The sequence below is a fragment of the Cervus canadensis genome, chromosome 12 (genome assembly GCF_019320065.1).
Source record: "Cervus canadensis isolate Bull #8, Minnesota chromosome 12, ASM1932006v1, whole genome shotgun sequence".
NCBI classification, from domain to species: Eukaryota; Metazoa; Chordata; class Mammalia; order Artiodactyla; family Cervidae; genus Cervus; species Cervus canadensis.
The window spans coordinates 32,096,487-32,120,046 of record NC_057397.1 but is presented as its reverse complement, the minus strand read 5'-3'; the positions used below and the strand labels follow the sequence as shown (position 1 = coordinate 32,120,046).

Genomic DNA, 23,560 nt, shown 5'->3' with positions numbered 1-23,560 from the left:
GCATACTTACCTTACCTGAGCAAGGAACAATTTGTGTATGATTGTTTTGTGTAGAGTAGGTCAGTATTATTTTGTTCCATCTTTCCTAAATTTTCTTGAAATATAGTCTATGGAAATACCAAACCCTTTTGGAAATACAGTTGAATTTGGTGGACTCGTTCAGTTATGGAGCAGCTATGTAAATGTCCATATCCTTTGATAAAATTTTCCAATAGAACATCTGTCTTTGTGACATTGCAAATTTTTTGTTATTGTTCTTTTTTCAAGCTTGTTCTTAGAGATAGTTATTCTTGTAATCAATGGGTTTATAGCTGTAGCTACAAGATGTATATATATCAGCAATCTGTCAATTTGTACTTAACTTTTGTTTTTTGAATGAAGTCATTGGTATTAACTTCTCTGGGCAAAGTATTCTACACAATAATTGAAGATTTTTTAGGGAGTATGTTTAAAATAACTAAGGAAGCAATTTTGCAGTTGCTTCAAGTCTTGTAGAAGCATCAGGTGCAATTCTAGAGCTGATAGCTAATAGTAGATAAGTCTTTGTTTTTAGATCAGATTCCCAAGAATCTTGGAACAAGGTGTCCATAGAAACTTTGTGTTCATGTAAAATATCTGCCCAGTGGAGAATTTTGCCTTATGGTACGTGCTCCCAGCCCATCCTAGGGTCAGAACCTTTAAGAACAAAGGGTCATCATCAGGAGGTAGACAGCAATCTCTGCTGCAACTTCCAATTATCTGGTTCTATGATAACAAACAGAAAGTCCAAATAATTAATTTCATATTATATGGGAATAATTTTGAAAATGTTCAGTGCAGTTCGGTTCAGTCGCTCAGTCGTGTCCAACTCTTAGCGACCCCATGAACTGCAGCCTACCAGGCTCCTCCATCCATGGGATTCTCCAGGCAAGAGTACTGGAGTGGGGTGCTACTGCCTTCTCCCAAAACACAGGCTAATAAATATTAATACTAAAACACAATGTTCTTTCCTGCTCTAACAAGCTGAAACTTGAGTTGCACCTGTTAAATTGCCTTCTTTTTAAAATTCTCTCCACTTCTCCATCTTTAATGGTTGCGTTCAGTTCCCACCCAGTTGTCTAAGATGTCAGCTACTCCTCTCCAGCTTTGAGTAAAAAATGACATTTGGCATGTGCTTTTTCTGTGTCTGTGTGTGCTCAGTCGCTCAGTTGTGTCCAACTCTGCAACCCCGTGGACCGTAGCCTGTCAGGCTTCTCTGTCCATGGGATTTCCCAGGCAAGAATACTGGAGTGGATTGCCATTTCCTTCTCCAGGGCATCTTCCCTACCCAGGAATCAAACCTGCATCTCCTGTGGCTTCAGCATTGGCAAGTGGATTTTTTATCACTGTGCCACCTGGGAAACCCATGTGCCTTGCATATCCTTCATTTTGGTGAAAAGAAAAATGTGAAAAGATTCAGGGCTACCTTTGAACCTGGTGGAGCACCCCTGGTACAGTGCATTGATTGTTGCTACACTGTATTTTTCCTTTGCTGGTTCACTTGTATCACTTGGGGTGAAATTTAAAATATTTATTGCATTTTTTTATTCCTCTAGCTTTTGAAATCTATTGTTGCCTTCCAGAGAGAAGCTCTGTTTTAAAATGTGTGATTTTATTATTCATAATCAAGAGTAGATAAGGTCTGAACAATGAGGGAAAGAGAATAGTGTTTTGCTGAGAGATTTAGACTCTGGTTGCTGGGGCTTGTCATTGCAATAGGAAGGTACATGAGAACCGTGTCATCTGTTTCTTCTCTACTGCTTTCTACTCAATGGCTATTTTTATAAAATTGATTTATTAATGGACTTTTCAAAATGGAACTGCATATTTTATTTTATTTTTCTACTTTTGGTTGCGCCAGGTCTTCACTGCTGCTTATGGCTTTTCTCTAGTTGCAGTGCACAGGCTTCTTATTGCAGTGGCTTCTTTTGTGATGGAGCACAGGCTTTGAAGTGCATGGGCTCAGTAGTTGTGGCGGTGCAGGCTTAGTTGCCCCGAGGCATGTAAAATCTTCATGGACCAGGGATCAAATCCACGTCCCCTGCTTTGGCAGGCAGAGTTTTATCCACTGTACCACCAGGGAAGTCCATTAATGGATCTCTGAAGCCTAAATTCTCATTAACAGTAGGTTTGATGTCCTCCAAAGATACTAGAAGATCATTAGATTACTAGGCTATGTTTTCACTCATTAAACTTATTTTGTGGATTTCATTACCTGTGGAAATATGCATGTCATTTGAAACAAAGCAGCACTTTAGGTTAAAAGTGCAGTGTGTAGCATACTGGTTACGATTTCCATCTCAGCTGTCCCTGCTTTGCCCAAAGTTCTTATATTTTCTGGCTTAAGCTATTCTCATTCAGCAAACAAGTTAGTTAATTTTTGAATTTTTAATTTGGATTAATTTTTGAATTTTCTTCTAGGTATAAAATGTTGTGATCTTTTATTATCTTCACAAACTTATTTTGATGGATAGATGAAAACAGTGTGTAATTGGGCGATCATTTATTCTCTGTATGCTGCACTTCCTTTCCTCCAGGTTTTTGCTGAGATGGCCCCTTGTCAATGAGACCTTACCCAGTATACCCCATTTAAAAATGCAGCTCCTCTCTCAGGACTCCTGATTTTCCTTGTTAGGCTGGACGCTTTTCTCTGCAGTGCGTTCTATGTTCCAACACTCAGTACAATTTCCTTTGTTATTGGTGTATTGTTTATTGTGTCTTTTCCTCACAGTAGATTATCGGCTCAATGCAGGCAGGGATTTTTGTCAGCTTATTCACTATGTATCTTCAGAATCTAGAACAGAGCCAAAACATAGTATATACTCAGTAAATGTTTTCTATTAAATTAAATATATGTTTTAAAAATCATATGTTTTTATGAGCTTTCTGAGGTTTATACCAAACATAAATAACACAAAATTTTAACTCAACCACTATTGAAATGATTGGAGGTTTAAAAACAATACAATAAAGGGCATCTACTACTTAGTAGCGAAAGACTGCATGCTTTCCTCTTGAGATCAGAAACAAGACCAGGATGTCTGCTCTTGGCACTTCTATTCATCACTGCACTGGGGATTCTAGCCAGAAAAATTGGGTAAGAGAATGACATTAAAGGTATTCAGATTCGAAAGAAAGATGTAAAGCTATCTTTATTCACAGATTAGCCAGTCTTGTATAGAAAAGATCTTAGAGTGCACTAAAAATTATTAGAACTAGTAAATGAGTTTAGTGAGGCTGCAAGATACAAGACTAATACAGAAATACCTCAGGGATATTGTGGGTTAGGTTCTGCAGTTAAGCAAATATTGCAATAAAGCAAGCCATGTGAAGTTTTTTTGTTTCTCAGTGCATATAAAAATTATATTTACAGTGTGAGAAAGAAGGGAAAGCTAGTCTTTCACTCACGTCTGACTCTTTGCATGGACTCCAGCCCACCAGGCTCCTCTACCCATGGAATGCTCCAGGCAAGAATAATGGAGTGGTTGCCATTCCCTTTTCCAGAGGATCATCCCAACCCAGGGATCAAATCCAGGTCCTCCAGCATTGCAGGCGGATTCTTTACTGTCTGAGCCGCCAGGGAAGCCTCTATTTACCCTGCACTGGAGTCTATTAAGGACTTCCCTGGTGGTTCAGATGGTAGAGGATCTGCCTTCAATCAGGAGACTTGCTATAGGATTACATCTAAAAATAATATACATCACTTAATTATTATTGCTAAAAATGCTGACCATCATCTGAGCCTTCAGCAAGTCATAACCTTTTTGCTGGTAGAGGGTTTGAAATGTCGGGAGAATTACCAAAATGTGATGCAGAGAGACACAAAGTGAGCAAATAATGTTGAAAAATGGTGCTGATAAATTTACTCAACTCATTGTTGCCACAAACCTTCAATTTATACAAAGTGCAATGCCTGCAAAGTGCAATAAAGCAAGGTATGTCTGTATTCAAACATCAATTATATTTCTATACACTAGCAGTGAACAAAAATGGAATTAAGGAAACAGTTGCATGTATACTAGCAAGAAAGAATGAAATACTTAGATTTCATTAGATTTCACAAAAAGAGGTGCAAAACTTGTATTCTGAAACCCACAAAATATTCTTATATTCTGAAACCCACAAAATATCCATAAAAATTAAGGAAGACCTAAACAGATAGAAAGACATCTCATGCTCATGAATTAGATTACAGTGTTATTAAGATGGCCATACTCCTCCAATAAATTCAACACGATCCTCATCAAAATTCCAGGGGGCTTCTTTGAATAAAACTTACAAGGTGATCCTGAAATTCATTTAGAAATGCAAGTGACCTAGAATAGCCAAAACAATCTTGACAAAGAACAAAGTCAGAGCACCTAGACTTCTTGATTACAAAACTTAAGAAAAAGCAGATGGTTGGATGACTTCCCCAACTCAATGGACGTGAATCTGAGCAAACTCCGGGAGATAGTAATGGACAGAGGAGCCTGGAGTGTGGCAGTCCCTGGGGTCACAAAGAGTCAGACATGACTGAGCAACTCAACAACAGCAAATGTTGCACCGAGGCAGGATAGTCAGCTCCTTGTGTGGCAGATGATTACATTTTTAGTATTTGCTTATAAAGCTTATGTCTTTGTGATTTTGAGCTAGACAATGCAACCAAAATTGAATTTTATCAAATTAAAAGAAAATTTTAGCCGTGCCCGGTGACTTGCATGTTATTAGTTCCTTGACTAGGGATTGAACCAGGCACTCAGCCGTGAAAGCACAGAGTTCTGACTGCTGGACCAGCAAGGAATTTCCAGATTTTATCAAAGTTAAAAACTTTTCTATGTCAAAAACAACACCAAAAAAAGTTAAAAAACAACCCACAGGATGGGAGAAGATATTTGAAAAACATATATCTGATAAGGTACTTGTATCCCTCATATGTTTGTGTGCTTAGTCACTCAGTTGTGTCCTACTCTTTGCGACCCCATGGACTGTAGTCCTCCCGGCTCCTCTGTCTGTGGGGATTCCTCAGGCAAGAATAATGGAGTGAGTTGCCATGCCCTCCTCCGGGGGATCTTCCCAACCCAGGGATTGAACTCAGGTCTCCCCCATTGCAGGCGGACTCTTTACCATCTGAGCCACCAGGGAAACACTTGAATACTGGAGTGGGTAGCCTATCCCTTCTCCAGGGCATCTTTCCAACCCAGGAATCGAACTGGGGTCTCCGGCATTGCAAGTGAATTCTTTACCAGCTGAGCTACCAGGGAAGCCCTTATATAGAATTCTTAAAATTCAGTGATAAAAAGAAAAATAAGGCAATTAAAAATGAACAAAGGATCTGGATTGATATTTCTCCAAAGAAGATGTACAAATGGCCACATGAACAGATGCTCAATCTTATTAGTTATCAGGGAAATACAAATCAAAATCGCAATGAGATACCACTTGATACCCATCTGAATGTCTGTAATCAAATATTATTTGTGGAAATAAATGCTGCTGAAGATGCGGAGCAGTTGGAAACTCACACACTGGCAGTAGGAAAGTCAAATGATGCAGCTGTTTAGGGAAGCAGTTTGGCACTTCCTCAAGCATTGAATTACTATGTGATCCAGAAATTTCAACTCTGGGCACACGTCCAAGAGAAATGAAAACATATGTCCACATAAAAACTTGCACATGAACGTTCATGGCAACATTATGCATAGTATCCAAAAATAGAAGCAACTTTAAATGTCCATCAACTGATGAATGGATAAATCAATGGAGTCTGTTAGTACAAAGGATTATTATTTGGCCATAAATAAGAATGAAGTACTGACACGTCCTACAGCATGCACAAAACTTGTAATCATTATGCTAAGTGATAGAAGCCAGCCAGACGTCTTTTATGACTTCATTTACATGAAAGGTCTAGAACAGGCAAATCTATAGAGACTGAACATAGATTAGTGGTTGTCTAGGGCTGGGGAAGGGACGTGGGAGGAAATGAGCTTGATGGCTGATGGGTTCAGGGTTTCTTTCTGAGGTCACGAACATGTTCTAAAAATGATTGTGGTTGCATATCTCTGTGAATATACTAAAGAACATTGAATGGTACACTTATTTAACTAGGTGAGTTGTATGGCATGTGAATTATAGCTCAATGAAGCTGTCAATATAACAGAATAAAAAGCAGAGCATTTAGATTACTGGGTTGATGATCTTTATTAAATGGCCTCTTTAAGTCCTCTTTGGGCTTCCCTGGTGGCTCAGTGGTAAAGAATCTGCCTGTCAATGCTGGAGATGTGGGTTCCTTCTCTGGGTCAGGAAGATCCCCTGGAGAAGGAAATGGCAACCCCCTCCAGTATTATTGCCTGGAAAATTCCATGGACAGAGGAGCCTTGTGGGCTCCAGTCCACGGGGTGGCAAGAGTCAGGCATAACTTAGCGACTAAACAACTGGTCCTGCTCGTTCATTTGCAGAATTAACATGGTTTTTAATGAGCTAGATTTTCACTTGGCCATTGTGGGGCAAAAGAATTATAACAAATATAGTTAGGTGTGTAGAAGTTTGTCTCAAAAATATTTTGGATAAATAGAGTTTGAAAAATCCATTTACTTCTCCCAGGGGAAGGGTATCTTTGCCAGGTTTTGTGGCTCAGCAGTTCGTGGGCATAATAACCATCAACTCTCTTGACGGGAAGGCTGAAGAGCTTCTGGACTTGGACAACAATGGACAGGGGAGATGCTGAAAACTGCTGACAGAAAATGAACCTCACCCACAGGGCCTCCAGAGAGGGATTTGCATTTGGCACCGGCTCACATCTGTAGGTTTTGCCTCTCTAAACGGAAACTGAGTCTAGTAACTTAATACCGAGGTCTTCCTTTGAGGCTTCTTTTGATCACTGAAAAAGTTCATAAGATCCTAGTCTTCTGTGAAATTGCCCTTACAGAATGTACACCCTTGTTTTGCAATAACTTGTTCAACGCTTTTGCCATTTCACCTGAAGCTTGCCAGTGAAAAACGAAAGTAAGCCATCTGATATTTTGCATTCCATCAAGTTATTTTTGCCCTCTGGTTTTATTGCCTGGATGCAGAAAACTCTCTTAGCTTTTTAAGCCATACAGGGTGAAATATTTATTTGATTTGATTTTTGAATCCCTTTTACGACCCAGCGTGGCATTTGATTTTATGTATTAGTTCAGCCAGAGCTTTGCAGAAACCTGAAATGAAAAGTGGGCTTGTTTCTTCTATTGAATGTCCCTATTTATTACCTTTCCTTCAGTGCTCCCAAGACCTCGGATCCCCGAGATTGGGGTTCTCGTATTTCTCTCCAGCTGCATGGTATTTCCCTGAGTTGGCAGAGTTGAAGAGAGTGTGATTGTGGTTGAAAGAGACCCATTTATCCCCGGTGGAGGCTCAGTATGAGCTTGGTTTGCTATCTCCATGCTGACGTGGTGGGGGCTAAGTTTTCAGAGGTGTGTCATTCCTTGGTAAGTCTTTATTAATCATTTCAGCAAGACCACGCGAGATTGCAGAGCATTCTCGGTTGCTGAGTTGCAGATGGTCCCATCTGAGCCCCCACTGTGGCCATCACGGGTCCTTGACAGAGGAAACTGTGGCCGGAGAGCTCTGTTGCTGGCCCTTGGAATGGAGACGGACTGTCTGCAGCAACCCTGTGCGAGGCTTGCTGCCCTCCCGGGTTAGCTTCTTCAGGAGAATTCCTACGAGAACTCCTATATCCTTTCTCTCCAGGTGCCAGTAGCTTTCTTTGACACATGTTGTTCATGTCATCACACGTGGGCTGATCCTCCTAATCCAGTCCAACAACCTTTACAATGTGACTTGATGTTATGCTATGAAATAGTATGAATTGAAAGAAATAGTTTGGTTTCTGTCTTAAAACAGCCACCGAATTATAAAACAAAAGGCATTACCGATGAATTCTAATGATGCAACATTGTTCATAGTTTGTGAAAGGATTTCTTTTCAATTAATTAATGGCTGCACTGGGTCCTTATTGCTGCACAAAGACTTTCTCTAGTTACAGCAAGCGGGGGCCATTTTCTAGGTGTGGTGCACAGGCTTCTTGCATTGCGGTGGGTTCTCTTGTTGCAGAGCACAGGCTCTAGGTGTTTGGGCTTCAGCAGTTGTGACTCTGAGTCTCTAGAGTGTGGGCTCAGTAGTTGTGGCACACGGGCTTAGCTTCCCCATGGCATGTGGGATCTTCCTGGAACAGGGATCGAACCTATGTCCCCTGCATTGGCAGGCAGGTTTTTAACCACTGGGCCACCAGGGGAGTCCTGTGAAGAAATCTCTGAAATGTTTTTCACAAGGATGATATTGAAATATACGAAAGAGAAAGTTATTTTGTGTTTTTGTGATACTTTGTGGGTATATGTGTAGTTTATGGAAATGTATACTTACTATGTGGTCTGGTCTCAGACCATTTAAAATTTGCTAGCTTCAAGGCTTGAGCTTGAAAATTATTATCTTCTCCTCCCCTCTGACAATAATTGGTATTTATTTCCTATAAGAAAATATTTTGCAAGGGCAAGTGGAAGCTTAAAAAGGGGTAAAATAATTAGGCTTGGTTGATAGGAAAGCATTTATTTTGTATCATAAGATTAGAAACATAATCTTTGGAAAAGTTAAAGAAATATGAGGTTTTTTATCCTGCTGTGTCACTCACTGGATGCTTCCTTGCCTACAAAGTGGAAAGAATCTACTATATTCCTTCCAACTTAAGATGCCATTCTTTGTAAGATGCTCCATGATTTTGAGTTACTGTGAAATACAAATGCTTCTATTAATAATTAGACTATGGCTCACCCCTGTGGCTCAGCTGGTAAAGAACCCACCTGCCAAAGCAGAAGATGCAAGAGATGTGGGTATGATCCCTGGGTCAGGAGGATCCCCTGAAACAGGAAATGGCAACTCACTCCAGTATTCTTGCCTGGAAAATTCCTTGGACAGAGGAGCCTGGTGGGCTACAGTCCCTGGGGTTGCAAAGAGTCAGATGTGACTGAGCAGACACGCACATGACAAGGTAGAGACACTGTTGATTGTCAGCTACATTCTGCTTTCAGAGCAACTCAAAATCCACACAGTTTTGAGAATTAGATGCAATTCTATCCAAAGAGTAGTTAGCACAGTATCTGGCACCTGGCCAACATCAGTATGTGTGTGTCTGTGTGTGTGGTGTGCATGTGTGCAGAAAGAGAAGTGAAAGAGGGAAAGAGAAAGAGTGAATGAGAGTGAATCGTACTTCCTTCTTTTCTAGATCTCACCCCACTTTCTCCTCCGCTCCCCTCCCCACCACTTCCCCAAAGACAACAGCAAAACCTGGAAACCATACGTGGTGATATTTTGTAATGATTCAGTCTTAGGTTTGCAAGCCACACACTTTTCAACTTACTTAAAGAGAACTTTTAATGTGGAACATTAGATTATCTTTAGATTCAGATCTATATATGCAAATTCTGAGGCTCTGTCTGTACTAACAATTCACTTCAGCGGGACAGTCTGCACCCTTGTGATCTCACCATAGAAGAGGCTAGAGGACCACTGACAGTCCATGCTTTGTCACCTGTGGTGACTTGGCAGTTAAACTTTTGCTAAAAACGCCCAACTCAGAATTTTGTTAACAGTGAGATTTTCTCAGTCTAGATATTTTGTGCCTGCCAGCTTTAAACTGATTTTAGCAAGTTATTTTAGCTCCCAAATGAAATCTGAGATTTCCTGTTTGTAAAACAAGATGTGGCCTATTTCAAGGAATCATTGAAAACAAAAATGAGTGTCATTTGGAGACTTTATGTAATAAATTCAAAATTACAAAATTATTCACCTGTGCATTTTCCAGGCCTTGGTAATTGCTAGAAAGTTTTGAAGATAACAAAGATAGAGTTCCTGCCATGTACCTTTCAGTCTAGCAGAAAAGAGAGAAGTAAACCCAATAGATGCTGGCAGGTCTTACCTTGAGGGTGAACACTGGGTCCTGTGAAAGCAGATTATGATTTTTCACAATAGCAATAGCAGCACAATTGCAGTTCCCCGAACCCAAAGCATTCTTAAAATTTTTTAAATTTGAAGTATAATTTCTTTACAATGTTGTGTTACTTTCTGCTATACAACAAAGTGAATCAGTTATACGTATATCCCTTCCTTCTTGAGCCTCCCTCCTACCTCCCCTGCATCCCACCCCTCTAGGTTGTCACAGAGCGCTGAGCTGAGTTCCCTGTGCTTACAGCAGCTCCCCACTAGCCATCTACTTTACATGTGGTCAATGGTACTTTTCAATTTGTCCTACCCTCTCTTTCCCACCCTGTGTCCACATGTCTCTTCTCTATGTCTGCGTCTCTATCCCTGTCCTGTAAATAGGTTCATCTGTACCATTTTTCTAGATGCTATATGATAAGTGGGTCATCTGATTTTGTCCTTCTCTCTTCTTTTTTTTTTTTTTTAATTTTTTTATTAGTTGGAGGCTAATATACTTCACAACATTTTCAGTGGGTTTTGTCATACATTGATATGAAGTCATGCCATAGATTTACACTATTCCCCATCCGATCCCCCCTCGCCACCACTCCCTCCTGTCACCCGAGCTCCCTCTGGGTCTTCCCAAGTGCACCAGGCCCGAGCAAATGAGGTACATACACGCCTGTCAGGGATGGCTGCTATCCAAACGACTAAAAGCAAATAAATGCTGGGAGGTGTGGAAAAAGGGAACCCTCTTACCGTTTGGGGGAAATGCAACAGTAACAGCCACTTATGGAACAGTGTGGAGTTCCTATAATAAAAAACTGGAAATAGAACTGCCCATATACCCAGCAATCCCACTTCTGGGCATACACACTGAGGAAACCAGATCTGAAAGAGACACGTGCACCCCAATGTTCATTGCAACACTGTTTATAATAGCCAGGACATGGAAGCAACCTAGATGCCCATCAGCAGATGAATGGATAAGGAAGCTGTGGTACATATACACCATGGAATATTACTCAGCTGTCAAAAAGAATTCATTTGAACCAGTCCTAATGAGATGGATGAAACTGGAGCCCATTATACAGAGTGAAGTAAGCCAGAAAGATAAAGAACATTACAGCATCCTTCTCTCTTCTAATTCAAGATTTTCTTGTTCCAAAAGATGCATAAGCTTAAACATATTTTATGTGTCTATTTGCAATACAGATAATATCTACATGGTGACAAAAATTGGAGTGATGAGGAAAAATCCATCAGTAGCTTTAATATTTGGTAATTCCCTGAACATCATTTTCACAAAGACCTTTTGACTCCATACAGGTACACTTTTTAAGGGCAAGCAATATTGTAATCCAGAGTAAAGACTTCAAAATTGACTGTTATGGGGTCATGCTGGAAACAAGAGAAAGGAAGTAGGACACTTAACATATCAATCTGCTTGGATAAATAAGTAGATAAAAGATTTCCTACTGGAAAGCAGTAGGATGTGCGCAGACCTTTTATGAACCAAGCAGGGCCCTCTGGTCACTACTTTGCAGTGGTTAGATCTTTAGATTCAGATCTTTATACACAGTGGGGCTTCTCAGGTGGCACTAGTGATAAAGAACCCTCCTCCCAAAGCAGGAGATGTAAGAGGCTCAGGTTTGACCCTTGGGTCAGGAAGATCTCCTGGAGGAGGGCATGGCAACCTACTCCAGTATTCTTGCCTGGAGGATCCCATGGTTAGAGGAACCTGGAGGGCTACAGTCCATGGGGTCACAAAGAGTCGGACATGAGTGAAGTGAGTTAGCATGCACACACACGCATATATGCATGCACATATACACACAGCGGGCTTTGCAGGTGGTGCTAGTGGTAAAGAATTTGCCTGCCAATGCAGGAGACACAAAGAGGACATGACTGAGTACACACACATATACACACAGTAGCTCACAACCTAACAGAGGTTTATGTGTTTAAGAGAACACAGTAGCTAAATATCAAGCAAAGGTTTGTATATAAAAGAACACATACAGGTTTATGTCAGACCATTATGAGTTGTAAGTTTAAATTCAGTCCTATAGATTAAATAGCATATGGAAATTTGCCTGGTTGTAATTCCAATATATTTATTAGTGCAAATGTTAAATTCATTAATAGTAGGGAGATAATGATGTGGCTTCTCTGGTGGCTCTGTGGTGAAGGACCCACTTGCAATGAAGGAGATGCAGCAGGAGCCTAGGGTTCGATTCCTAGGTTGGGAAGATCTCCAGGAGAAGGATATGGCAACCCACTCTAGTATTCTTGCCTGGAGAATCCCCATGGACAGAGGAGCCTGGTCGGCTACAATGCATGGGGTGGCAAAGAGTTGGACACAACTTAGCGACTAAACAACAGCAGCAGCAATAATGATGTAATTGTGTCAATTGCTGACATTTATTGGGTGTACACAAGGATCAGGCACTGTTCAAGCACTTTCTATGGTAATCCTAACAGCCTACCAGGAAGAAACTATTCTTACCCACATTTTCCGGACAAAGAAAATCCAGGGTCCTGAATATTCAGAACCTTGTCTAAGGGCAGACAGCTTGTAGGTGGCAGAACTGAGATTTGAACTTGGATCTTCATGGCCCACACTCTTACCTGGAATTGTCTCTGACACTTGGAATCGCATTGGCCTCCACCCTCTCGCACCTGTGCCTTGGGCTGGGCCCCTGGCTTGGTCCAGGCTTTTCTATCATTCCCCCCTGCTCTGTCCTCCCTCCACCCATCCTTGATGCCTTCCCCGTGCCGCCCACCCCCCCGCCCCCGCTGTAGCCCCACCCTCCCTGCATCTTGACCCCTAGAGGGCACGAGGAGCAGAAATTCGAGGGTGACGGAATTTCTTGGAGTGGCTGGAAGAGGGGCTGGACCAGAGGTAGAGGCTCAGAGGTGGGAGGCAGAAGGAAGGGCGCTTGGGTCTGTGGACACAGGGAAGGTCAGGAGAGCACCAGGCAGTGAGGAGAATTTGAGCTCAGGGCTAGTGGCAGGAGGCCTGCTTCTATCCAGAGAGTCCATCTTCTATACTCATTTCCCTCTCCGCTTTCAAAGGCAGTGGTGAAGTTGGGGAGGCTTAGGTGGCAGCAAGGTGGTGGATGGAGAGGCTGACTCTCAGCCCCTCAGTGATTCGTGCGTCCCACGGGCTTACCCCGAACCACTAAAGCTGGGTTGCAGGGAGCCAGGGGTTTGGAGAAGGGTCCCTGAGGAGGCTCTATTGTTCCCCCATCCTCCACCCCACCCCCCACACAGCACGAAATTGTCCCTGCTCATTCCATTTGCCTAAAATGCCAACACCAAAACATTTGGGTCTCTTACTCAAGCTGGAGTTTTGAGTGTTGTTCACATTTGCCTGAATGCATGGTCAGAATCTTTCCATTTTGGTAATTTAGTGAGATTTAGAGAATGGGGACATTAGAAGGAAATTTTAATAGATCTTCTGTGTTTGATGAGAGCTCATACTGGCTAATGACAAACTTTCTGTTTTAAAGAACTGATTACTAAAAAACACCCCTGAATACTAATTAGGATGCACAGGCAAACAAATTATACTGCTTTTAAATTATGCAGCTCAGTTGGTAAAGAATCTGCCTGCAATACAGGAGATCTGGGTTCTATCCCTGGGTTGCGAAGATCCCCTGGAGAAGGGAAAGGCTACCCACTCAGTATTCTGGGCTAGAGAATTCCAAGGACTAGAGAAGTCCATGGGGTCCCAAAGAGTTGGACACGACTGAGTGACTTTCACTTTAAATTATGACTCAGCCGTTAGTGTGGGGATTTGTTTTGTTGCTATCCTGGGGTCTAGCACGGTATCTATAAAGATAAACATTGCTCAACTAAAATAGTGATTTTATTAATGGGCAGATGCACTCTAAAGGTAAGGCTTTTTATTCATGTTGATGTAATTTTTGCTGTTCTTTAATAAGGAGGAAAGTTTGTTAAGCAACTCAGAGCTGTAGTCGGGTTCCTTACAAGATTTCAGATACCGCTGGTTCTGCATCTGTGGTGCTGTGGAGGATGGGCTGGGCTGGGAGGCAGGAACCTCAGTTTCCATCTGTCTCTTCTTCCCCTGTGTGTGTACTGTTGGGCCAGTCACTTCCTCATCTGTCAAACAACCATTACTAGTTTTATAAAGTCAGGACTGTGGTGAGGATTACAAGTGAATACTATTTTTTTTCTGCCAACCCATGCGAAGCTCAGACTTTAGATTAATCTGTTAATACCCACCCCCTGACCTTTCACATGGGCTGTTGACCATGCAGGAGCAAGCCATCAAAGCATGAACATCGATGCAGCTGCAGACTTCTGAAATCGAGTATCACCTGGACTCACAGTATTCTCCACTTGCAAAGCCAAGTACATATTCTTATTTAGCGCTCTCTTTCCCACAGTGGTTATTCCAATCTTTGGCTATATTTAAAGTTCTCCATAGCGCTTCCCAAACCAAAGCTATATAATATATATGTGTATGTATATATATATAAAGAATCTATATAGCCGACTCACTGAAAAAGACCCTGATGATGCTGGGAAAGACTGAAGGCAGGAGGAGAAGGGGACAACAGAGGACGAGATGGTTGGATGGCATCACTGATTCAATGGACATGAGTTTGAGCAAACTCCTAGAGATGGTGAAGGACAGGGAAGCCTGGCGTGCTGCAGTCCATGGGGTCGCAGAGATCGGGCACAACTGAGGAACTGAACAACAACATCATAAAGAATCTACACATGTTATCAATTCTTTTTATTAAAAAAAAATTTTTTTTTAGTATTTATTTATCTGGCTGCACCAGGTCTTAGTTGCCACATTTGGGATCTAGTTCCCTGACCAGGGATTGAACCTGGGCCCCTGTGTTGGGAGTGCAGAGTCTTAGCCACCAGGGAAGTCCCTGTTATCAATTATTGATGGGGAAAATAACATAGAAAAAAAGATGGAGTGAACTATGCCAGAATGTAAGCTGTGGGGTTTCGGTCCTTTATATTTCTGTATGTTGTTTTATTACAACATGTATCGTATGATGTTTCCAAAATAACAACAACAACAGAAAAACTACGTTTTGAGGAGCTATCACCAACCCACTGATTTATCCCCCACCCTCACCCCTCCCAAATCTGATTCCCAGCTCAGTTGCAGGGGCCTCTCTCTTCCCAGGGCTAATCTGATCATGTGTGCTTTTAATTCTATATTCTCCTTCTCACAGACCTTGCCTTGGCATTAGATAACCTTTTCCCTCCCTGTTCAATCTGCCATTTCTTTTTAATCTCTTTGTGAGCTTATAACTATGCTTAAGTCCCCAGCATGTGTAAACAAACAAGCGAAATTCCCCAAGGCCCATCTCTGCCTTATTGTTCAATTCCTCAGTCTGCCTTGTTGTTCAGGTGCTCTTTGTGATCCCGTGGACTAGCAGCACACCAGGCTTCCTTGTCCTTCGACATCTCCCGAAGGTTGCTCAAACCCAGGTCCATTGAATTGGTGATGCCATCCAACCATCTCATCCTCTGTTGTCCCCTTCTTCTCCTGCCCTCAATCTTTCCCAGCATCAATGTCTTTGCCAATGAGTCGGCTCTTCGCGTCAGGTGACCAAATTATTGGAGCTTCAGCTTCAGCATCAGTCCTTCCAATGAATATTCAGGGCCCCACTCTAACCCTAAACCCGTGGCCACTTTCCTTTTAGAGTCTGAATTCTACAAAGAGTTTGAATTCCAGTCTCTCAATCCTCACAACTGATGGTTTAACCCATTGCAGCCTGGCCTCTGCCTTCCCTTAAAATTGCTCTTACTGAGATCTTTCAGGCTTCATCTTCCTCTGCCCTTTCAGCTTTATTCAGTCAGTAGAACAGAGGAAGGTGCTCTTGTTGGAACATCCCATAAATGCCATGAATTCTGCCACCAGTTCTGAATGCCCCAGGCCAGCTCTTCCTGGGCTCTCAGCACCGGGACCACCGGTGAGGCGTTTCTCCCTGCTTGTCCCCGGGCCCATCACCCTTGGCATGTCTACCATGGGGCTTTTGAACGGCACTCCTCCACGCCTTTTCTCCTTGTATTCTGGATCCTTGCTGCCTTCTGTGTGTCCCTGTTCCCTCCGAAGGTCATGATTGTCAGTGTGGGTCCTGACCGTGGCTAACGTGGACCTTAGCAGTTCGCTCCTGACCAAGTGTCTGATGTTGACTGCGTCTCTCTGCCAGCAGTGGTCTTTGTTGCACCACCTCCCATCCTCTTTGACCCTGGCTCAGAATTCCTTGGTGGCTTCCCGTTGCCTAGAGGTACACCCTGAGCTCCTCTCTATGATCCTTCATGGTCTCGCTTGGCCTTACCCATGTGGGCTTGGTCTCTTGCCCAGGCCCTGCCTTGCCCCAGTAGCTTGCATTCCACAGTCCCATAGCTTGAACTCTGAATCCTCAATTCTGCTATCTTATGCCCCTTTGCACAGATTTCCTTAGGATATTCTCTCTGTGCCGGCACATTGGGCAGCATCTGCTGGGTGTCAGCTCAAATACTGCCACTTCTGTGAAGTCCTCCCTGATTTCTCCCAGAGAAGACTCAGGTGCTTCTTCCCCTGTTTTCTCCCTGCCCTTGGTGTAATTATCTTGCACCTGCTTGCCCTCAGTCGCTACAGTCATGTCCAACTCTTTGCGATCCTGTGGACTGTAGCCTGCCAGGCTCTCTGTCCATGGGATTCTCCAGGCAAGAATACTGGAGTGGGTTGCCAGGATATCATACTTTAATTTGCTTTGTTTGTTTCTTTTTTAGATTGTAAGTTTCATGGGGCAAACAATATAACTAATTTTTAATTTTTTTTTTAAACTGTGAAATCTAATGGACACAAATGCATTAATCAAACCTTAGATAATTTATATGTGGAGTCTAAAATATGATTCAGGGAATTCCCTGGAGGTCCAGTGATTAGGGTTTTGTCCTCCCACTGCAGGAAGCATGAGTTCAGTCCCTGATCTGGGAAGTAAGTTCCTGCATGCTGCCTGGCATGGCCAAAAATAAAGTATGATACAAATGAGTTTATATACAAAACAGAAATAGACTCACAGACATAGCAAACAAATTTATGGCTACCAAAGGGTAAAGAGTCAGAGAGAGATAGATTAGGAAGTTGGGATTAACATATATATGCTAGTATATATAAAGTAGATAAACAACAAGGTCCTACTGTATAGCATAGGGGGAACCATACTAGAAATCCTGTAATAAACCATGATGGAAAAGAATATGAAAAAGAATCAACATATCTATATCTCTCCATGAACTGTAGCCTACCAGGTTCCTCCATCCAAGGGATTTTTCAGGCAAGAATACTGGAGTGGGTTGCCATTTCCTTCTCCATCTCTATATACACATATAACTGAATTACATTGCTCTACCCTTGAAATTATCACATTCTGAATTGACTATCCTTCAAAAAAAATCCTTAGAGATAATGAATGATCATAAAGTGAACCCTTGTGCAGTGACTACCCAGGTCATGGGAAGGAGCATTTTCAGTTCTCTAGGAGCTCCTGTATCGTTTCTGGATCCCACCCAACCCCTACCATCTTGGCTTTTATGGCAGTTTTTACTTCCTGGATTTTATTCATAGTTGTGCTTCCTGTATATTCATTTCCAAACCAACATTCAGTTTTACCTGTTTTTGAACTTTTTATACAAATACAGGCAGGCTGTGTCTTTTGTTATGTTTTACTTCCTTCATTGCAATGGTATGTAATTATGTGTCTTAACTTTTATTGTTGTAAAGCAGCATTTCAGTACATGAATTTACTCCATACGATGTGTTTATTCATGGACGTTTGCCTTATTTCCAGTTTGGAGCTACTACGGTGCTTGGATATTTTGTAAACTTCTTTTGGTCCCTGTGTGCATGAGTTTCTTCAGGGTATGGATCTAGTAATGGACTTGCCTGTCACAGGGTGTGTGTATCTTCAACTCTACCAATAATGCCAAACTGTCTTGCAGAGTATCTGTCACAATTTATATCCCACCAGCCATGCAGAGCATGCCCATTGCTCTGTATCTTTTGCCTATATATGGTATTGTCAGACTTTTCAATTTTTACCAGTATGGTTAACATGGCATATGCTTTCATTGTGGCTTTAATTTGTATTTCCCTCTGAGAAAGAGGATGAGCATCTTTATATCTTAATGGGTCAGCAGAATTTCCTTCTTAGTCAAGAGCCATTTAAGTTTTTTTTTTTTTTTTTCCAGTGGGTTTTGTCATACATTGATATGAATCAGCCATGGATTTATATGTATTCCCAACTTGCTTGTCTTTCTTTTTATGTCTCTGTTAAGTTCTGCAATATTCTAGATATGAATTCTTTGTTGGAAGTAAATCTTACTATAAAATCACAAACATTGAAGATTTGTTGATTACAGTGTTTTAAAAAATTCTTTGCCTTAGCACTAATAAGTGAGTAGAAACAGAATACTTAGAAAACAAAATAGTGTACATTACTTCAAATTAATCCTGTCCTTCCCTTCTTCTCTCCAGGCGTCATCATTGTCCCTAGTGCCGGTGTTGGCATTGTCCTGGGAGGCTACATTATAAAAAAATTGAAGCTTGGTGCAAGAGAATCCGCAAAACTAGCGATGATCTGCAGTGGTGTGTCTTTACTGTGCTTTTCAACCCTGTTTATTGTTGGATGTGAAAGTATCAATCTAGGGGGCATAAACATCCCCTACACGACAGGGTAAGTGTCTTGGAAGAGCCGTTTCCTCTCATCCTGGTTGTGATTTAATTGCAAAACCCAGCGCTGTTTGGATCCCTGGGTCTGCCCTGTGCCCCTCCTTTGTGCAGGGATGACTGCGTCTCTATCTCTGTCCTGGTGGCGCTGCACCCTTGATGGGCAGAGACCGCGGTCTCTCAGTTATATGTGTCTGTTTGGATCCTGGGAGTGTCTCCCATTGCATTTGGATTACAGTCCATGAGGAAGAAAGGCTTGTTGGCTTAATGAAAACTGTTCTTAATGTAAAGATTTGAATAGGTAATACATTCACATAATTTCAAAACAAAGTTCAAAGTTCAGTGAGAATACAGTGTACCCCAAGTCCTCCATCCCACTTCTCCCAAAAAACAAACCAGGGAACAACTTTAATTCATTTCTTGTGTATCATTTCAAGGATATTCCTTATACAAGAAACTGTGAATATGTCTTTTCAGTGTTCCCTGATTTATATCCAAGAAAGTAGCATCCTATACATACTTTTCTGGGCTTATTTTTTTTTTTTAATGTAACAATATAGGTTGGAGATCTTTCTGTGCCAATAATCATGTTGATGATGTTCAGTGCATAGCTAACCCTTATATTAACACTATTGCATTCTTCTAAATGCTTTATATATATTAACTCATCCATCCTCACCAGCAGCACTAATTAGGTAGATAATATTATCATCCTGATTTTACAGATGGCAAAACTGAGGTATGACTTAACATCTGTTCAGGCTGCTGTAAATGTTTCTATGGTGACTTAGAAACAAAAAGGACTTATTTCTCACAGTTCCAGAGCTGGGAAGTCCAAGATCAAGGTGCTAGTAGATTCAGTGTCTTGTGAGGGCCTGCTTCTTGGATCATAAATGGCTGTCTTTTGCTGTGTCCTCACATGGTGGAGGGGGTGAGGCTTCTCCCTAGGGTCCTTTTTATAAGGGCACTAATTCTACTCTTAAGAGCCCCACCCTCATGATTGAGTCATCTCCCAAAGACCTCAACTCCAAATATCAGCAACTTGGAGCATTCATTTTCAACACGTGTTTTTCAGGGACCCAAACATTTGGTCTATTGACTTAATGATCACAGGCAAGGATTACACAAGAAATGTGTAAAGCTCTCAGGTCTCCTGGCACAGAATAAGTGCTCAGAGATAAGTTAGCTATTGTTACTAGTCATCACTGATACATTAAGACGGAGAAGGCAATGGCACCCCACTCCAGTACTCTTGCCTGGAAAATCCCATGGACAGAGGAGCCTGGTAGGCTGTGGTCCATGGGGTCGCTAAGAGTCGGACACAACTGAGCGACTTTACTTTCACATTTCACTTGCAAGCCTTGGAGAAGGAAATGGCAACCCACTCCAGTATTCTTGCCTGGAGAATCCCAGGGACGGGGGAGCCTGGTGGGTTGCCATCTAGGGGGTCGCACAGAGTCAGACATGAATGAAGTGACTTAGCAGCAGCAATACATTAAGAATAATTTCCATCAAATTATTTTTACTACAATTGGCAAACATAATTAGAATTTTTAAAATTAGTAAGAAAAACCCAGCAGTCTCCTGACTAACCCTGCTTCCCAGGGATGATAATTTAAAGTTCTTTTTAGCTATCTCTTCTGGTATTTACCTCTGTATTTTTAACGCATACTGCAAAAAAAAAAAAAAAAGCATACTGCATAAATTAACCAAATTGAGATATTATTTTTGACTTCCTGTCTTGGTAAATGAGAAGTTTAGTATTTTCTTCCCAAGTTGCTCTCAAATTCTTTTTTGATATTTTCATGTTATGATTATGACAGTATTGTTAGCAGCTGAGGTTCAAGCACTGTATCATGATTAGATTTCCTCTTTTGTACAGCAGTGATTTTCCTGGAATTAAATCATCACTTTATTTTCATTTCCTTTGTTTCTTTGAATCTGAATCTAGCCTCCCATATCCTCTGAGGACTCAAGAAATCTCAGTATTACTTTTTGCCCATCTGATGAACTCAGGAAACCCCTTGGAGTCATCTGTATGGGATCTCTCTGGACCTGCTGCCCCACTATCACCTGGGAATCCTAGAGGCCTCTCTCTCTACTGATCCTCAGTTTTCTGGGATCTGTGAAGGTCTCTCTTTTGTCTTACTCCCTTATTTTATCAGAGCACAGTGGCTACAGGAAGCCTGTAAAGGCAGTTACTTTTTTTGAGATTTTTCATGAAATAGCCTTTTTTTTAAAAATTACATTTTATTACCAAATTGGCTAGGTAAAGAATTTTGGATTGGATAAATCACTTTCACCAAAAGATTTAAAGTTTTCATTCCATTGTTGTCTAATTTCTAATGCTGTTGTGGGAATTCTGGCCTTTTTTTCCCCCAGTCCTTTGTATTTGTCTTACTTTTCCTTCCTGGAAGTTTCTGTTTATTCCCAGTATTCCCAAATTCCACCATGATACGCTTTGGGGTGGGTCTTTTTTTTTCTTCCTCTAAGCACTTGATGAACTTTAAATGTCTGGCGATCATGTTTTTCATTTTCATTTTTAACTTTTTAAAAAGATTCAGTGTTGATATTTTTTTCTCCACAGTTTATTTTTTTAATTTTTATTTATTTTTCATTTATTTTTATTAGTTGGTACATATACACAATGGAATATTACTCAGCCATTAAAAAGAATACATTTGAATCAGTTCTAATGAGATGGATGAAACTGGAGCCCATTATACAGAGTGAAGTAAGCCAGAAAGATAAACACAGGTGTTTTTTTCTCTTGTTTCTCCTTCACTGATTCTCTCATTTTCTTAGTCTTTACAACCTATTTTATATCTAATTTTGGTCCTGTTTTTTGGGAAAGATTTCTTCAACTTTATTTTCCCAGCCTTCTGCTGAATTCTTTTTTAAAGCTATTGTGGTTTTCAGTTTCCAAAGTTCTCTCTTGATTTTTGATTGTTTCCTGCTCCTAGTCTTCTTGTTTCATGGATGGGATAGCTTCTCTTACTTCTGCAACATTATTTAGTCTCTATTCCTTCCTGAATTGTCTGTATCCTCTGAGTGCCTGCTTTCTATTTTGCTGTCTCCCTTCTATTGAAAGTTTCCCTCAAATTTCAAGTCAGCCTGAGATTTCTCTCAGCATTAAAAAGTGTGAATTTAAAAGGCTGAGAAGTAGGGCTCTGTGCCTGAAGGTAGGGCTTGTCATTTGGTGGATCTCACCATAGGGTACCTGCAGGGGGACAGCTGGCATTTTCACTGGGGTGTTCGCTGTCAGAACCTGAAGTCTTACTTCTGAGGTGCTTCAACTCCTCAAGAGAAGGATGCTTCTGTCTCTTGGCTGGGGCTGTGTTGTGGTGGGTTCAAGGTTGTAAGCCCAGCTGCTGGCATTCTAGAGCTGGGGGTGACGTGGTGACTGGAATGGGCCCGGGACCTACTGTTCATTTTGCAAATGAATTTTATCAAATTCCTCTATCGTGATCCTAGCATCTCACCAAAGGGCTCCTTCATGTGGTGCTCTTAAGTACAGAGACTTTGGTTCATTTCCCCCAGAAAATATAGGGTTGGAGGAAGAAGTAGTCATCTACTAAGTAGGTCAGGAAAGGGAACCAACTTAAAACTGTATCATATTTGGACCATGAGTTTCTTGTGTTGTTTGTCTTTGAGTTCCAAAGGCCTGTTCTTTCTCCTACTAAGGACCTTTATCTTGCCTGTATATAGAAGTTCTCAATTATACTTTCTGGTTTATTAAATCCTTCTTTTTCCAGAAACTCTCCATAATCTTGTTTCAGTTGGATTGAATGCTCTTTTGCATAACTTATTTCCATGAACTTCCTTTCATAGATCTCAGTTGTACCTGGTGGTAGTTGTCTATGTAGTTATTTATTTGTTAACTCTTTTTTTGCCAGAAAAAAGTCCTTGGATAACTTCCTAGGGAAGGGTTCACGGTAAGAAAAGCTTTCTCAGTCCGTACGTTTATTAAAATGTCTTTATTATTCTTTCACATTTAAATCGTAGTTAGAGTGGGTATAGAATTAAAGGTTAAACATTTGTTTTTCTGAGAACTTTGAAACCATTCTTTGGTCATCTAGCATTTTTATTTGTTTACTTATTTTTGAGTTGCACTGGGTCTTTTTTGCTGCAAGTGGGCTTTCTCTAGCTGCGGTGAGCAGGGACTACTCTTCGGAGAGGTGCACAGGCTTCTCATTGTGGTGGCTTCTCTTGTTGCGGAGCACAGGCTCTCAGGCGCATGGACTCAGTACTTGCTGCTCATGGGTTTTAATTGCTCTTGGCATGCGGAATCTTCCCAGACCAAGGATCGAACCCATGTCCCCCTGCACTGGCAGGTGGATTCTTATCCATTGTACCACCAGGGAAGTGCCTATTATCTGTCATTTAATGCTGAGGATACTTAACAAATTTAATTTCAGTCCAAGTTCTCTTCTCTCTGTGACCAGCTTTTGTTTGGAAGTTTTGAGGATATTTTTCATTCAAGATGTTTTGAAATTTCATAAGGAATGCTCCACCCTGTAATTTTGTCTTGAGAATGTCACATTCTCAGAGAGACTTTCCCTCTCTGTCCAATCTAAGGAGCTCACTCCCGCCTCATCCTTTATCATATTACCTCTCTTTAGTTTCCTCATAGCACTTGCCACTATCTGAAATTATCTTGTTTACTTGCTTTACTGTTGTCTTTTTTTCCTCTAAAATATTAGCTCCTTGAAAACAGTTACTATAGTTGCCTATGTAACATTTGCAGCCTCTTTCTACAACAGGGCTTCCCTGGTAGCTCAGCTGGTAAGGAATCTGCCTACAATGCTAGAGACCTAGGTTCAATTCATGGGTTGGGAAGATCCCGTTGAGAAGGGAATGGCTACCCACTCCAGTATTCTGGCCTGGAGAAGT

General features: G+C 41.4%; 1 protein-coding gene across 2 annotated transcripts in view; it reads left to right on the top strand.

Annotated features, from left to right (window-relative positions):
* SLCO5A1 (solute carrier organic anion transporter family member 5A1) overlaps positions 1-23,560 on the top strand; it is a 148,026-nt gene that overhangs the window by 99,675 nt on the left and 24,791 nt on the right. For both annotated transcript variants that reach the window (XM_043483662.1, XM_043483661.1), the window contains one exon: positions 18,476-18,674. In XM_043483662.1, coding sequence (XP_043339597.1) covers positions 18,476-18,674 — 199 coding nt within the window. The remainder of the gene's footprint in view (positions 1-18,475; positions 18,675-23,560) is intronic.